The sequence below is a fragment of the Cynoglossus semilaevis genome, chromosome 11 (genome assembly GCF_000523025.1).
Source record: "Cynoglossus semilaevis isolate Cse_v1.0 chromosome 11, Cse_v1.0, whole genome shotgun sequence".
Taxonomy (NCBI): domain Eukaryota; kingdom Metazoa; phylum Chordata; class Actinopteri; order Pleuronectiformes; family Cynoglossidae; genus Cynoglossus; species Cynoglossus semilaevis.
The window spans coordinates 15,449,462-15,467,561 of NC_024317.1; the positions used below are offsets into that span (position 1 = coordinate 15,449,462).

The 18,100-nt window shown below is 41.7% G+C and overlaps 2 protein-coding genes across 3 annotated transcripts; both read left to right on the top strand.

Moving 5' to 3' along the window:
• Positions 1-44: 44 nt before the first annotated feature.
• On the top strand, positions 45-6,147 carry LOC103386550 (potassium voltage-gated channel subfamily A member 2). Of its 2 annotated transcripts, none has more exons than XM_008320878.3 (2): positions 45-348; positions 1,091-6,147. In XM_008320878.3, exon 2 carries the CDS (start codon positions 1,228-1,230, stop codon positions 2,707-2,709), a length of 1,482 nt encoding a protein of 493 aa, XP_008319100.1. In that variant the 5' UTR covers positions 45-348; positions 1,091-1,227; the 3' UTR covers positions 2,710-6,147. The 2 variants fall into 2 exon arrangements, with proteins under 2 accessions (XP_008319100.1, XP_024916197.1); XM_025060429.1 differs by having other exon boundaries at positions 45-192.
• Positions 6,148-11,994: 5,847 nt separating this feature from the next.
• On the top strand, positions 11,995-16,632 carry LOC103386549 (potassium voltage-gated channel subfamily A member 10-like). The gene has a single exon (XM_008320877.3). The coding sequence runs from the start codon at positions 13,747-13,749 to the stop codon at positions 15,430-15,432; it is 1,686 nt and encodes a 561-aa protein (XP_008319099.1). The 5' UTR covers positions 11,995-13,746; the 3' UTR covers positions 15,433-16,632.
• Positions 16,633-18,100: the final 1,468 nt, after the last annotated feature.

Consider the following 18,100-nt stretch of genomic DNA (forward strand, 5'->3'; position numbering starts at 1 on the left):
CCCCGTCCCCCTAATACCACCCCCCCCCCCCCCCCTTTCTTTTTCCTTTTTTTTTTTTTTTTTTTTTTTTGCCAATCGCCATCCCACGACAGCCTACCCGGAGGAAAGGAGTCGGGGAGGGGAACGCGAGGACACACCCGCATATACTGTACCCGCTGTACGCGGCGAGGATGCTGTAGACAACATGATGAGGTGACTATCATCGACTGTCCCATATTGGAAAATTCATGTTTTTTGAACCCCATCCCTGCATGAAGCCAGGAGACCTGAGTGTCGCAGCTGCGTTTTCACCTCCCTGATCACAGCAGGAGCTTTAACTCACAGCTGCAATGAAGAAGATGTCAGCAGGTATGTGTGAAATTAACTATAAAAGCAGCTTACATCCGGTCACCACATCAAAAACCTGTCTGTAGATTAATGTGCACTTCTGAATCTCTACATCACAAGTGTGTATTTTAATGGACGCCTTGTGAAGGATTCACCATTAAAACTGCACTTTCCCTCTGATTCTGATTTTTCCTTCCCTCTATTGGAACATATTTCCTTGTGTGTATAAATTATTTATAGGTGTTTCTGAATATTTCAGCGACGAGGCTCCATTTCAAGGAGATATTTCTCCAAACCAAACTCGTCTCATGCCAGTTAATGTGAGACATCTGTGGAGCTGGCTCTCCCTCTGCGGTGAATCTCAGAGGTGTTATGAACATTTGTGCTCAGACTGCAGTGGTTATCAATGATATTCTAGACTGGATGCTGTCTGTGCCGATTCAGTGCCTGCTGCAGTGCCATGTCGGTGCACGGCACCACTGCAAGAAGGTATTCCCGGTCGTTCCATTGGATGTGTGCACAGCAGCATATCGCTGCCCTGGATTTATGAGGCGCTGGGCTCTGTGTGCAAGGCGAAGAGCTTATTAGCATATGAATATTTCAGAGGCAGCGGAATGTCTCTAGTTCTGTATGGCAATTAATAATATGTATTAACCACTAACGGTCTGTGGTATGTCAAACGGTTTGACACTGTCTTCAAAGGATGGTTTCAAGTTTACCTGACCTTGTTTTCTGTCTTTGCTCCTTTCTGTCCCACCTACAGTCAGACCATAGCTGACATCCTGTGGGCATCAGGTCTTTACGGTGTTGAGCCCCCTCCCTCTCCTGGCTCCTGCCTGCAGTTCTCCAGGCTGCAGGACCCAGACTCCCTGAAAAGTGCAGGCCTCCTCTCCTTGCAGAATGACTGTTGCCACAGGCGACCCCTCTGACGAGGCAGCTGCGCATCCGGGTCACCCGCAGGATTACGACCCGGAGGCTGACCATGAGTGCTGCGAGAGGGTGGTCATCAACATATCAGGGCTGCGCTTTGAGACCCAACTTAAAACGCTCTCTCAGTTCCCCGAGACACTGCTGGGGGACCCTAAAAAGAGAATGCGGTACTTCGACCCGCTGAGGAACGAGTACTTCTTTGACCGGAACAGACCCAGCTTTGACGCCATATTGTATTATTATCAATCAGGGGGCCGGCTCAGACGGCCAGTCAACGTCACCCTCGACATTTTCTCAGAGGAAATCCGCTTCTATGAGCTGGGTGAGGAGGCCATAGAGATGTTCAGAGAAGATGAAGGTTTTATCAAGGAGGAAGAGCGCCCCCTTCCAGATAATGAATTTCAGAGACAGGTATGGCTGCTCTTTGAGTATCCAGAGAGCTCAGGTCCTGCTAGGATTATTGCCATAATCTCTGTCATGGTTATCCTGATATCTATAGTCAGCTTCTGTTTGGAGACCCTCCCCATTTTCCGCAACGATGAGGACGACATGCACAAGGCTCACGCTGCAGTCTTCTCACCTGAGACCAACACCACCATCATCAGGTACACCTCCACCTACTTCACTGACCCCTTTTTTGTCCTGGAAACTCTCTGCATCATATGGTTTTCCTTTGAGTTCCTGGTGCGGTTCTTCGCCTGCCCCAGCAAAGCGGGTTTCTTTGTGAATATAATGAACATTATTGACATCGTCGCCATCATCCCTTACTTCATCACACTGGGCACTGAGCTCGCAGACAGGCCAGATGACGGTCAAGCAGGTCAGCAAGCCATGTCTCTAGCCATTCTAAGGGTCATCCGTTTGGTACGGGTCTTCAGAATTTTCAAGCTCTCTCGTCACTCCAAGGGGCTTCAGATTTTGGGTCAGACCCTAAAAGCCAGCATGAGGGAGCTGGGTCTGCTAATCTTTTTCCTCTTCATTGGAGTCATCCTTTTCTCCAGCGCTGTTTACTTTGCTGAAGCTGACGAGCCCGAGTCACAGTTTGAGAGCATCCCAGATGCTTTTTGGTGGGCCGTGGTGTCCATGACCACGGTTGGCTACGGTGACATGGTCCCGACAACCATCGGTGGGAAAATCGTGGGCTCCCTCTGTGCCATTGCTGGTGTGCTGACCATTGCCCTGCCGGTACCTGTCATTGTGTCCAACTTCAACTACTTCTATCACCGTGAGACTGAAGGTGAAGAGCAGGCTCAGTACCTACAGGTCAACGTGCCTAAGTCGGACTCCGCAGAGGAGCTGAAGAAGAGCCGGAGTGGCTCCACCATCAGTAAATCAGACTATATGGAGATCCAGGAGGCCGTGAACAACAGCAACGAGGACTTCCAGACGGGCAACTGCACACTGGCCAACACAAATTATGTAAACATCACCAAGATGCTGACCGACGTGTAGTCATCTGCTGGTTTTCTTGATCACGAGAGTGGGAAAATGTGGAGCCGAGCATCACGATGGGACAGCTGTACCCCCACCTCCTCACGAGAGCTGGGAAAATCATGGCAATAGAAATCAGGACGTCAATGATGATGATAGACAGCTAAAAAAAAAAGTTACATAGGCGTTTTTTGATCTGCTCTCATCCTGTCGTCAACTTGCTGTAAGAACTCCTGATTACTGTCGAAGAGGGTGAAATTTTCCAGTTTCATATTTCTGCATGGATCTGGCTTCATCTGTGTGGCTTTACAAAAAAAAGAACAAAACAATGAAAAACAACAACAAAACACGTACCAAACTCGTTCTGTTGATGACAGTAGCCAACAAAAGGAGAAGACACAGCGAGATAGAAGAAGAAAAAAAAAAGCTTGAAAAGCAGCACAAACACCTCAAAGCTTGCTTCAGCCGCCGCCCCGCGCTTTCTCATTCCCCTACACACTGCTCTGCCCTGCACTTTCTGAGGAGCCCGAATCGCTCGCTACATATGCTGCTTCCTGGAGCCACTGGAACAAAATAATAATAATAACAATTTAAAAAAAGAACTGTCTTAAGCCACATCGTTAGATAAGAGGACATACGAGTGTAGAGGAAGCTCACTGCGGTCGGCCTGTCAGTGACGTTTGATGAGGTGGTTAAATACACCGCCTTATATCGAGGATGAATGAAAGCCATCGGCGCTAAGCTAATGGTTTGACACCTTCTTTTCCCAGTAGACATCAGTATCTGATGAATGACTGAGAATGGCCTTGACTTTTCAATGCTTTTGGTCCTACGTGTACTGTATGTATCACAAAATGCAAGCTTTTAGCCCCCCACCCCCCGCCCCCGTTTCCACCCATACACATTCACCCAGACTGGTCTTACTGCAGAGCTTTGAGGACAGCTTGAATGTTTCCTTCTTGTTTAGATTGATTTTCCACACACACACGTTGTTCATGTAGACACCGTAGACAGGCTTACTGTGACTAAACTGACGGCAGGTTAGAAAAGGTAGGTGCTGTTCGTAGTAAAACTTAGTGCGTAGATAATTGCATGACGTTTCTATCTCGATGAGAAAATTCACTTAACTGCCACTTGCTTCTTCACACCACTGTATATTTGTCCGTACACTGCCTTCTATACAGAATCTAAGGGTTTTTACAGAAAGCCTGCTGGTAGCTCTTTAAAGATGTAATAAACTAAAGCTGTATGTTAAAGGATTTCTTAAGGAATAATCAGGAGGTCCATTCTGTCCTGAGCAGGAAGTTTGAAGACCTCATCAGTAGTAACATTCCACGTAGGAATCATCATCAGCCGAACTGTGATTTCAGGCGTTACCGCACACCTTAGGCGTGGGCTTATCTAATCTCATCCGCAAACGTGGTAGACTCGCAGCGTTGTCCTTTTCGTGGGTTCATCACACGATGATATCATCTTCCTCCTGAGCAAAGTCGTAGACTTTAAGAACTTGTGCGTAGAATTATGCTTCCCCCAGATAAAACTGCCTCTTTTTTTTTACTTTTTTTTTATCAGAGATTAAGCTACTCGCATAGTGTTGCATGACCTCAGAACATTCCTAGAAGCATGCATTTAAGATTAAAGAAGAAGAAACAAGCCTCTGAGACAAGAATAACCATTATCATAGATTTATTTATTTCTAATATATATATATATTAAAATAAATACATGGATAAAAGCATATATGTATAAAGAAGAACAAATACGGTGCACATATACTTTTATTAGAGAAAGTAAATAACTAAAGGGAGGAAGAGACTTTCCACATCTTGAAGGTCATCGCCCTGTTTTGATTTTTAATGGTACTTGTACTCGTTCCCAGCACTGTAGTACGTGCTGCAGTTTCCCTCTGTGTGCCAGGGAAACACTTACTGGACGGTTCAGTAGTCACTGAAAGGCAAGTCGTTGTTCAAAACAATACATACATCAACCCTAAACTGACTTTTAGACCAGAAAGCTTTTATTGGCCCGGCTGAATTTAAATGGAGTCTGGCCGTCCTCAGAGATGTCTCTGATGCCAGGAGCTCAATCTGTCTTCAAAAGTTGGCAGTAAATGTGGTGATTCCGGGACCGGGTCCAGCTCGGGTTTTTTTTTTCTCCACAGCCCTCACGCAGCCAAGGTAACGGTCAAAGACAGAAACATCAATATTGGAAGTGATAATTAGCCGCAGTGTAGCAGACCTTTGGCTAACCTACCCTACGCGTCCTACGGGGGCAGCGCCAGAGAAGCTCTCCAGTGTCTGTCTCCTCTGTCTTTGTCCTTGAACCTTCTGTCTTTCTCCATCTTTCTGTGGATGTCAAAGGTCATTGGAAAGGTGACAAATAAGTTTGTAGCAAGCACTATCTGAATGATTTCCATCATCAAGGATGTATTTTTTATTTATTTTTTTGCTATTTCTTGTTATTCTTATTCTTGGTACTTTTATTCTTCAATGTGAGCCGGAGACGTTGGCGTTTATAAGTGTTATTTAAAGATTTTCATGGACGAACTTGAACAAAAAGGTGAGTTTTATCAATTGAAGGGTCAGGACCCTGAGGGTAAACCCGATTATTATCTAATCAGCAATATTCCCATTATTCTGAACTAAGGAAGAGTTTAATGTATTTTTATGTTATATTTATTAACTCTGTTGTTTATTTATATTCCTCTTATTGATAATATTATTTTTGTGGTATGTAAGTTTATTCAGAGTTGTGTGTGTGAGTGTGTGTGAGTGAGAGAGAAGAAGAAGCACTGAAGGTTGGTGTTTTATGTCATGGTTGTACGGCTGCATTTATGCAAGAGTCATTTCCATATATATATATATATATATATATATATATAAATGAAACAAAACAAAATAGTCTGACCAAAAATATCCATCTATGCATGAACACGCATCAAATCTCTCCACGTACTTCACCGTCGGTTTGCATTGCTCCAATATTAGTCACATGACTGCACTGTACCTCAGCTGAATTCACTGTAGCACATTCACTCATACACTACAACAACATGGTGGAAGAGAAGAAGAATTCTGCTTGAAAAGGCAGAAACAAATGACATCCTGTTTTTTTGGTTGTTGTTTTTTCTTCATTGGAGGCAAAATTAAGATGAAATCATTTACGTTTGGGGGAGACTAGGGAGCGTCTAAAAATACCTGTCTCACCTGCTGAGTGACGCACCAAAAGGTGCACTCAGTGACAAAAGCAGTGGATCTGCTGAGAAACCTGTGCAGAAAGATCAGCGGTTTCTATTTGTGATGTTAAACAAAGGTTTAAAGTGCAGATTTGTACATGTAGTAAAACCTGGTGGAGCGTTTGACACAGTTGTGCAAAGGTGAAGTACTTCTTTCACACTCACACTATTTTTTAGTTCCTGAAGCACAGGGTTTTCTTTGGACTGGATCAGCAGCTCTTTACTCAAACTGACGTTGTGATAAGAATAAAAACATTTCATCTTCCTGGGAACCAAGATAATCAATATGCAATCGGTGTGCATGTGTTTGTGAGTGGACGGTTGTTCTTCTTTTTCTTTGGTTTTTCTCCCCCCCCTGCCCCCCCACTCCCCTCAGCCAGATCCAACAGCACATTAAGGACACAACACCAACAGAGCGTCACCCCACTCCCACCCTTTGTCATGGAGGCCTGAAAACATCCATCAATGTCAGTGGATTACGGATTTTCTTTCTGTGAAATGAAATGTGATAGAATACTGTAAATACTAACCAACGAAAGAAGGAGAAAAATATCATGCTGTATACTGTATACGTGACGTTTGGAATTCAATACATAGTATTATCTGCACTTTACCAGACAAAAAGGACAATCCATGGACAAGAGAAAACATTGTGTGACTTTACAAATGCATATAACCGTTCCCCGAGGGTCATGACCTTGACAGAGTAATATCAACAATGAAGCCAATAGTAAAGCCACTCCACTTGTGCCGTGTGGTTATTGTGTCCTGTCTCACAACACCGGGGTTGTCGTCGAATGTTTGATCACTGTCGTCAAGATGACTGGAGAAGCTAATTTTAGCCAAGAAAGTGTCAGCACTAGAAAAAAGAGAAAATGTCAATATTTGATGCCTTTGTAGTTATTCCTAGCAGGGCCTTTGTAGCACAGAACATTTTCAACCATACACAGTATCTTTAGCTCCTTAAGTGCACAATATAGACTGCTTGGAAGGAGAGAACACGTTGTTCTAAAAATATAGTTTTTTTGTTGAAGGAAGCGATAGTAGGAGGAGAAACGTGACCAGTGAAGGAGACGGAGAAGAAGGAGAAAAGGATAGAATGTGAAGTGGTGGTTAGTGGTAGAAACAAAGAGCTATAAATACAGAAGCCAGATAATATTCTAGAGCAGGGGTTCTCAACCCTCAGTCTGTGGACCAGTACCAGTCCATTGGTCATTTGGTACCAGGCCACAATGAAATAACCAATAACTTACTTCACCTACATAGAATCTGGTCATTTCCTCTTTTTCAAATTATTATGTCTTTCAGAAAATGATATAGAATAAAGTCTAAAAGTTATTTTACTGTTCCTTAACAATCCTCTAATGGTCCTTTAACCAAAAGGGCGGCGCTAGACTTAATGTATTACTGTCCTCCTAAAAAAAGGAAGATGTATAAACAGTAAATATAATGATTTTATTTTAAAATTAAAACATGGGGATAATGTTAGAGAAGAATAGACTTCACATTATTACATGTGTCTGAAGTACAAGGCAGCGAAATGCCAGTGTTTGTTTAATTTGTTATGATGTTTACTGTTTACAAACGGTGTCACCATGACAACTGGTGAGACAGTCGGCTAAGGACAACGGCCTGGTGCAGGTGCAGCATCTTTATCTTCAGGTGCTGTTGTCAGGCAGCAGGGAGTGACTGAGCGTTGTTTGTCAGAGATGGGAGCGGGGAGCGCCCCCACAGGAGCGCGGCTGACTAGTCATGTGGGTTTGCGCTGTGCTTCTCCTGGTGTAATTAGAAGACATGCTCTGTGGGAGTCTGTGCTAATCCCACTGAACTGCCCCGGCCCCCAGACCACGGTTAATTACGATCACCTGAACCTCACTCCGACTGAGTCCGTCTGCAGCAGAACAAGAGCAAATTAAATTTAGCTTTGATTATTGCCTTCGTTCCGGGATCCATGCAGTTGCAAGGTGAAGTCATACTGCCCTCTAGGGGCGATTTTAAGACGTGAGTCGTGTGTGCATGAGACAAGATTTAAAAAAGGAATAATCAGTTATATATTCTTTAACATTGAATCTTGACACAATCTGCATAAATACAAGGCAGGAAGAGTTTTTTTTTTTAATTAATACTATCTTTTATTTAAATAAATACATAAAACTATTTTGGTGTTTACATTTTAAAGCTGATTATTACTGATATTTATATTTATAAACATGTTATTTTCAGACTAACGAAAGAAATATTATATACAAAATCACATAAAGGATTTTTGTTACAACATGCAAACACACACACAAACGCACACGTACGTATATACATACAGTATATGCATACATATATACATATACACATGTATATGGACACAGACTAAAGTCAGAGATATAAATAGATATACAGTAGAAACAAGAGTGGAATGGAAACGAAGAATATAAATAATCCTTCTTAAAATAGGAAAAAAACAGACTGAGTCACTAAGGAAAATGTGATTATCAGGACGCAGGACTGGATAAGAGCTTATACCAGGTGTTAATGAGATGTTTGTACTGTGGGCAGTGACCTTATGACCTGGTGATGACTGGTGGTTTAATCTGAGGAACAGCAGTGAGTTATCTCTCCTCTTTCACCAGTCTGTATGGAGCTCTAATAATACATACATACTGTATACTGTACAGCCAATAGGAATAAAACATATGAAACCTGAGAGAAACCTCAGAGCATGTGAACGGAATCATTTTGAAATTCTAACATCTGTCTTAAAAAAAGTTTGGCTTTGTTTATTGGCAGACTGACTCAGTGCTGTAACCGCTTTCATCCTGCAGAGGGAGGTAAATACAGACAGGCACCTGGAGAGAACGTTTTAGATAAATCACCTCTAGATGGTAAAATATAGTTGTTATTTAAAATATTTCTTTGTTTTTGTTTGTTTCTTGAACATTGTCATTTAATTTATTAAATGAAATGTATTATGTTAAAGAAAACATCCATAAGAGCAGCTTTGACTGTTTTTACTGTCAGGTCAGCATCAGGAGCTGCTGCCTTTCATCCTGGTGTGAAGGATATAAAGAGAACACAAAGACCTGCCTCATCTATTATGTATTGTTGATTAAGATGAGTGATGCATACATTAAGTTACTTAACATAAACAATTTTTTGTTTGTTTTTTTGTTTTTGGAGGCACATTCAATTCAAACACATTTTTAAAGATACCTGTCCAACTGTTTCTGTTATTTTCAACTTTACTCTTTACACTGTGTGTGTGTGTGTGTGTGTGAAAACCTGTACCATGACTTGTACGACCTTAAAGATTTATAGCAGCCCTATTGTTGTGAATCAGTAGACCATGCAGCCACACCATGGAAACAACAGCCAACATTGTCCCACTGTATAAGAAGACACCTGTGTGGAAGCTGAATACCTGTCCGTCCTCTGATAACAAGGCAGAGACGCAGCGGTAATGGCACCTGACCGATGCCTCCGTGTTATTCAACTCCTCCTATGGCCAAACACTAGGAGTGTATGAGGACACAATTGTAGTGTTGGAATATAACATAGTAATAACAGTAATTAACAGCAGAGTCTTGATCTGACAGTGTGTCAAACTGATGCCATGGAACTTTGTCTAAGAGAAAAAGAAAAAGTTGGAAATCAAACCAGCGTCAGTCACTCCAGCTTTATTTTGAATCTGTCTGTAATCTTTAATCAGGAGCCAACCCTGGCGTGTGACCAGAGAATTTTACAAACAAGTGTGCAATGTGATAGACCGGCGGTCAGGAAGATGGACAGCTGCAGGATGAATTCATTCAAGCTTCTAGGCAGAGACTGTGGCTGAAGATGAGGCTCCAGGAAAGAGCAAAGTTGAGAGAAGACAAAGAGCAGGTTTCAGGTGACATTCTGTCATACTGTCCTAACATGAAGGTCAGGTGGAACATATGTATATATATATATGTACTGGTTTTTATATTGAAAATCAATATAACCAGTGTACATGCTTCCTCATCTAATGCCATGCAGCTGTTGATGCCCTTGTGGCCTCTGGACCCAACCTTGTACATTATTTGCACTGAGTAGAGCTTTTGCTTTAATATATATATATATACAGTATATAGGATTACTAGACTGGAATAACCATCTGACTTTAGCAGAGCTCTTAGATTACCAGGCTGGAATATTTAATCCCTGACACCTTACATGCACTTTGAAATTCTGTCACCCTGAATGATAGGGCCTTTGGTATGGACTTTTGAGATACAGTTATGACGTGAGACATCACTGAGAGGCTGCGTTTGATCAGCGTCATCATCTGGAGGTAACAGTGGAGAACCTGTAGGGAGGAATTTCAAATATTTTATGCAGAAAGAACAAATATTTAGGTGAGAATGAAACACAAATAGAAAACAGTTTGCATTTGTTCTTGCCTCAGTTATGGTAGTGTTTCACTTAAAGCACACTGGTTTGTGTTGCTACAACATTTTATTGTTTATAACATGTTTGACAATGAGATTTCAGATCATTTTTAACCTGTAATCATACAGATATGACCAAATATATATATAAACATATGTTCACACTATGCCTAGTCCACTCACATTTCAACTCCTGCCAGGCTGCATGTGTTTGCATCAGTGTAGCATGACATGGGGTGTCAGCTGATTAAGAAATCGCTTTGTCAACACCAGCCTTTCAATGAGTATGGGGACAGTGTCATGAGGACGAGGAGGCACGGAGGAGACTTGTTATCATTCCTGTCAGGAATCCACAGAAAAAGAAAGTCTGCAGCAGCTACAGTTCACCTGTGAGTCCATATGTCAGCATCAGTGCTACACTCTGATTTCCACTGACGCACGTCGTGGTGCAGGAGAACAGGCTGATTATTTACCCCCCACTGTGACACCTGGGTTCAGTCCGTGATCATTCCTCCACTTGTCTCTGCACCGCCTGCAGCAAATCCGACTGCTCAGTGTCGGAGTGACCGCTCATGCATCAGCTGACTGCGTTCTCAATGACACCAGAAAACAAACACACGCGTCACAGCTGTCCATGCACGTGCACATCTGTACCTCCGCTGCACACGCACGTCAGGTTCATGACCGCTGATGCACATGTGCCTCATGTTGGCTGTGAGCACACGTAGTAATGGAACAGTGAGAGGTGACGGAGTGCACTGGGTGGTGACTGCAGAGCATCACAACAGTTTTGTACCTGTGACCTTCAGAACATGCGACCTTGCCTGCAGTGGTGCTGCTAGTGCTGCAGTGTTGCAGGGGACCAGCCAAGAGCCAGCCCACGGCTGCAGCAGGACGAGGGAGAGTGAGATGAAGGGGTGATTTCTGACTCCAGGATACTGGTTCTCTATCCAGTAACACAATATTCAAGCCATGCTGCCAAGTTGGCTGCCCTTCTGGGGGAGCGCGAGATTAACTTTGATTAAAGTTTTCACCTCTCAAGAGAGTTGAACAAAACCTAGAAAAGCCTTGCTTTAAAGTTACATTTTACCATGTAATTATTTCACTCTCATGATTTGGACTTTTTCTTTTTTAATCAAATCTAAATCTAATCTTCACTAAGTTTTGGCTAAAACTTAATATATTTTTTTTAATTTAAATTGTAACAAAGTTCAACCAGGAGTGTGAACAAATGTGTTGGACAGATATGGCAATTTGGCATTTGGCAATTAATTTAATTTAATTTAATTTAATTTAATTTAATTTAATTTAATTTAATTTAATTTAATTTAATTTAATTTAATTTAATTTAATTTAATTTAATTTAATTTAATTTAATTTAATTTAATTTAATTTAATTTAATTTAATTTAATTTAATTTAATTTAATTTAATTTAATTTAATTTAATTTAATTTAATTTAATTTAATTTAATTTAATTTAATTTAATTTAATTTAATTTAATTTAATTTAATTTAATTTAATTTAATTTAATTTAATTTAATTTAATTTAATTTAATTTAATTTAATTTAATTTGTAGTCATAATTCTGAAATATTGATTTCCTAGAAACAACCCGCTCACATCAGCATGGAAGGCTGAGGCTGTAAACAAGAGATCTCCCAGAGGGGGTGTGAATGACTGCAGGTACCGGGGACTGTGATAAGTTCTGTACCAAGGGCAGAGTACGGTAACCAAGGTGAGGGTGGTTCGGATGATCTTGAATGAAAGTGCTTGTTCTGCAGGAAAGGGAGGAAAAGAGCAGGTCTCAACGCTCACTTTGCCTGGACCAACCGCCGTTGGCTCCTGTGGAGTAAATCTCCTATCAGAGAGCTACTTATAACCTGCTCATTTATCCCAGTGATGCTGGAGGGAGAACAAAGGCAGGTAACCCGTACTTTCTAAACGCCGCCAGTTGCGTGCATGCATGCATGTTTGTGTGTGTGTTTATCTCAGCTGTGTTTGGGCACATTTGTATGTAAGTGAGCGTGTGGGGCTACCTCAGGTGTGTCTGGTTTCAGATGGCTATCAGATGACTCAATGGAAGCCTTATTAGAGGCTGCGTCTCTGTTGATTCTGACTGAAGGAGAAGGCATAGAGAGGAGGAGGCAGCGGAGCAGCCCATCTACCAGACGGAGGACAGAGAACATGACAACTTCTGCAGAGCGGCTGACACTGTAAGGTGCGGAGCTGGCTTTAAATGTACAGTGTTACAAGTTACATTTACTGTTTGAAATGGTGTTTATATAGAGTTTTTACCTGTGTTTGTGAGGATTATGTGATCTCATCAGGAACTATAGTGACGCCATCGGTCTATTCTGTAACGACAGCCTAATGAAAGAAAAGGAAAAATTCAGTAAATCAAAAAAAAAAAAAAAAATTGTAAAAATTCACCAGCTAAAAGTAACTTGTTAAATGTCTTGGCTGCCTCCCTCTCGGTCGTGTTTGTTTCTCTTTCTTGTCCTTTCTCTCTGCTGACATGGCAGGATCGATAGATCGACTGTTTACATCAGCCCTATCATGGTTTTCTTACGTAAGAGGCTTTGGTTCAATATCTAGAAAACATTGTGCAGGGTGTCTGCTACAATGCAAGTGTAAAAAGAGCCGATGAGTCTCTCGGAGTGCGCAGGGCCCACGGTGTCAAGTGGACTCAAATGTTGCAGCTTAAACGCATGTGTCAGGGTTTGGTTACCTGTCCAAACCAGACAAATGGAATTATAAACAGCTACTTAGACGTAACGCTGACAGACTATCCTCAGCTGGACAGAGGTGCGTTAACCGACGCAGTGCTAATTGACGTACGAGCACTTAATCATTTAGGCAGAAAAAAAAGATTCTTCTGTGTCTCTCCGGATGACTTTTGATTTTTTGGTTTTCATTCAAAAGCAAAGTTACGTTTGTGTGTGGGTTTTTTTTTAAGAAAAAAAAAGTGACATGTTTTGAAATACTAAGCACACGGTCAGCGATAACATCATCCATACACACTGTGAGCACTTTCACAGCTGAACTTGCCGAGTTCAGTGTTTTCAGTGGGGTCACCGGAGGGAGAATTTGGAGGGGAAAAAAAAACCCAAAGAAAAATACCTGTACAAGCAGAGTATCAGATGGCAGCTCCACTGCTGATGCAAACAGCGCTGACAGAAAAACCTCTTTACCAACAAAACAGTAAAAAAGCCCCTTCACCAATAAAAAAAAAAACTCTGCTCTGCTCTTTCTTCTTTTTTATAGGTTACAAAAGGCTAAATTTGAACAAAGTGCACAGCTGTCTGAATGAAAACCAAGAAGAGAGAGGTCCTGCTGGGAACTACCTTGTGGCATAGCCGCTGGTTTCTGCCCCACTTCCTGCATTTACACCGGGCTGAAAGAGAAGAGAGCTGAAGAGGCCATGGAGGTGCCTCTTGTTAGCTTCGAGAACATGGACGATGTCGGAATCAACTTGGGTGACCCCAATGACTCGGGGTACCCTACCTCCCCAGAGGCCCCTGAGCAGAATCTGTTGACCCACCGCCTGAGTTCTCCTCACACTTCACCACACAGAGGACGACGGAGGTTTCAGTCAGGTCAGGAGGGGCTGACGCCGTCCTCTCCGCCGACACTGACCACGAAGGCCAACTCCAGCAGTTGCAGTCTAATCTCCAACCTCAAGCTCTTAATCAACAGCGACTCTCCCTCCGACAGCGTCTTCAGTAGGGTGCCCAAGGACTGCTTCGACAACGAAGATTTGTTAGAAAGGCACTGCGTGGAAGAAAAAGACGAGAAAGTCGTCATCAATATTTCAGGGCTGATGTTTGAGACACAGCTCAGCACTCTCAATAAATTTCCAGAGACTCTGCTCGGAGATCCCATGAAGAGAATCAACTACTTTGACCCCATGAGAAATGAATACTTTTTTGACCGAAACCGTCCATCCTTTGACGGAATTCTTTACTACTACCAGTCTGGGGGGAGGATCCGCAGACCAGCCAACGTTCCCTTAGATGTTTTTGCAAACGAAATTGTTTTCTATGAATTGGGTCATGAAGCAATGGAGCAATTCCGAGAAGATGAAGGTTTTATCAAAGAGCCTGATGTCCTTTTGCCCACCAACGAACTCCAGCGACAGTTCTGGCTCTTGTTTGAATACCCTGAAAGTTCTAGTGCGGCCAGAGCCGTAGCGCTGGTTTCTGTGTTTGTTATCGTCATTTCCATCTTCATCTTCTGCATCGAGACTTTGCCAGAGTTCCGAGATGATAGTGATTCCCCTGCAGGCTTGACTCAGATCATCAATGGCACCCAAGTCCCTCTTCCGGCAAAAGCCCCCAAAGACTTCATGACTTACCTGACTGACCCTTTCTTCATCGTGGAGACCATTTGCATTATTTGGTTCTGCTTTGAATTGGGGGTCCGGTTTGTGGTTTGTCCAAGCAAAAGTGACTTCTTCAATAACATCATGAACATCATTGACATTGTGTCCATCGTCCCCTACTTTGTAACCCTGGGGACAGAGCTGGCTACATCACCCGAAGACGACGTGAACGCGGGCCAGAATATGTCGTTAGCAATCCTGAGAATCATTCGATTGGTGCGAGTTTTCCGAATTTTCAAGCTCTCCCGGCACTCGAAGGGTCTCCAGATTCTGGGTCAGACCCTAAAAGCCAGTATGAGAGAACTGGGGCTGCTCATTTTCTTCCTTTTTATCGGAGTCATCTTATTCTCTAGTGCTATCTACTTTGCAGAGGTGGATGAGCCCCAAACACAGTTTGTCAGCATCCCGGACGGTTTCTGGTGGGCTGTGGTGACAATGACCACCGTGGGATATGGAGACATGTGCCCCATCACCATGGGGGGCAAAATGGTTGGCACCCTCTGTGCCATCGCTGGTGTCCTGACCATCGCTCTACCTGTCCCTGTCATCGTCTCCAACTTCAACTACTTCTACCACAGAGAGACTGAGCAGGAGGAGAAGCAGGTGATGGATGCTGCAGCCGAGGCTGCCCAGAAAACATCAGCGGCCAACATGAAGTACAGCAGCACGCCTTCTCTGAACAAGAGCAACGGGACCTGGCAGAACGAGAAGAACGGTGTCCACTGACAGAATATTATCACATCCCAACAGACCAATGAGACTGATGATGTCTGTTGATGACTTGACATTAGGCACAATTTTGAACTTGACAGATCAATGCACATTATTACAGTATTGACGGGAACTGTGTGCAGGGTTGGACGGCCTTCGTACCAGTTGTCTGTCTGCTTGTGGACGTGTCAAAGTGCAATTAACACAACTCTGCAACTACTATGTCAGTTACTAAGAGTATTAATTATTGTCCTCAGTCTAAGAAACATGTCTTCCTTGTAGGCCTATTACGGACAAATACCTGATCTTTAAAGTAGTATTAGTTGAAATCAAAACAGCGGGATACAAAAGAATTGGGGCGACCATGGGGTCAAAGTCAAACTATCGAGGTACAGTAGAGTACTATTGGGTTAAATACTGAGGTTCTCCGGTGTTATTGCAATATCCTGAACATGACTCTTAAACATTCTTGAATTACTGTTGTTCTGGAATAATCTGAACAGCTTCCTCAAGATCCCCCCGCCTTCATCACTGTCTGTAGGCTGTTATGCAGTTTTTAAGGTATCTTTATAAACGAGAATGAATATATAAAATATTAGGACAATTAATGCACACTAAGAAGAACTTACAAGGGTTTTTTTTTAATACAACGATACCACATTTTATCAATATTTATCAGCATCTACTTTAACACTGAATGATTTCCAAATACATGTACTGTAAAAGACCGTGTGTGAGAGGAGACAAGAAGGACATGGGCACATACATTGTCTCATCAGCAGATCTCCACAGTAGCCGTGAACGCTCAGCTCCGGCACCTCTCCACATGACGCGGCGAAACTATATCTCTGTCATTAATAATTGCCACGTTTGCACGTTCTCTCTTCTCATATATTTATACATATACATATATAATAGGTGTAAAGTGAAACCTGCACATTGACCCCAGGGAGTATATATATATATATATAGATTACTGTATAAATGCAGTAGTGGCTCCATTCATAAAAAGCACATTTTTAAATGACCCCAGGTTGTATTTTGTTGTTAGGAGTGATTTTTGCACTAAACTAAAACTAAAATATTTAGCCACTGATGCAGTCACCATCTGACAGGCTACTATAATGTGAAGTTACACTTTAAAACCATATCAACCATATAGTCATTGCACTGACGGTTCGTTTTCACCCAGTCATATCTCAAGCACCTTCAAAACTTCACGCCATCAGCAGTTGTCAGGGAACAAAAAAAAAAAACATATATTAGATATAGTATATTTAATACAGACAGGGAAGGAAAACAATATATTTTCCCAGATATATATACAGTATGTATGTATATGTGTGTAAATATATGTACATATATTTATTTATACATATATATGCACATAATCATATACAGTACATGTATAAATATTTTATATATGTATAGACATATAGACACACAAACACACATATACAGTACATATGCATATATATGTATATATATGTAGACGTGTATATATATTTTTTTCTAATCAGATTAATCACAAGGTAGCTGTGGATTGATCACAATGAATCATGATTAATCCAGACCAATCAACATCTCTGAGTATAACAAAAACTTTTTTTGCGTACATTCCTGGAACAGAAATACACACCCCTTTGACCTTTATAGATGTATTCGTACTGCATGGCATCACGTGCACTAACGCAAGGTTTAACTCTCAGTTATCGTAGTGTTCAAATCCTATAGTAATAATTATACTCACATGTATTAAGGAGAAGCCAATACTTAAGCTGGGTTTCTAATACATGACAACAAGTACCAGATGTTAATGACACACGAGTCAACACCTTACCCTGTATGCATGCCACAACCTCGATCATGACGATATATATACTGTAGGTACGTGAGATGAGTAGAAGTATAAGAGACACTGCTTGTACTGAAATGGCCTTGGATGTAGTCGCAGCTCAGTGAATGTCTGTAATGATCCCTTTGTTACGCAATAACGATGGCAGGAGGAAAGGAAAACAAAGAATCCACTCTGTGAATAATGAAATGCAATAAGGTGACATCAGAGAGGCCTGCAGATACTCAGCACTTTACTACCGTATGTTAGAAAAAAAAGCACTTATTGTTCAGGGACTCCTACTGTATGTGTCAAGAGTGTACAGCACACAGCGGCAGCGTCCGCTGCGTTTGATTGATCCTGTAATGAGTGCCTTTCATTAAACACTGTACCCTAACTGTGTGGCGCTCCCTGAGGACATTACTTTAATGCACTTTTCTTTTCAAACTGAATCGTGTGAGATAGGCAGGTTTTAGGCTGAGTCAAAACATTCTAAGACAAATTTTAAAAACAACAATGATTGATTTCTTTAAATATCGTTCTTCTTAATCATTCAGCAGGTATTTTTCCATTCCTCGTAGAATTTTAGAGGATTTAACACAAGCACAGCACCATCACAACCTGCTTCCTGGTCTGGTCTACGGACTGAAATCCAGTTCCTTTAAATGTTCCTTCGGTTTAAAAAAAATAAAAAAAATAAAAAATTCAGAGGAAGTTAGATTTAAAAAAAAAAAAATCAGTTGCAAAGTTTCATTCAATTCAACAAATTTATGTTTAGTTTTAAAAAAAATCTGATGTTTGCCCTTGTTTTATAACTGCTAATTTTTCATGAAATTTGACAAACAATGT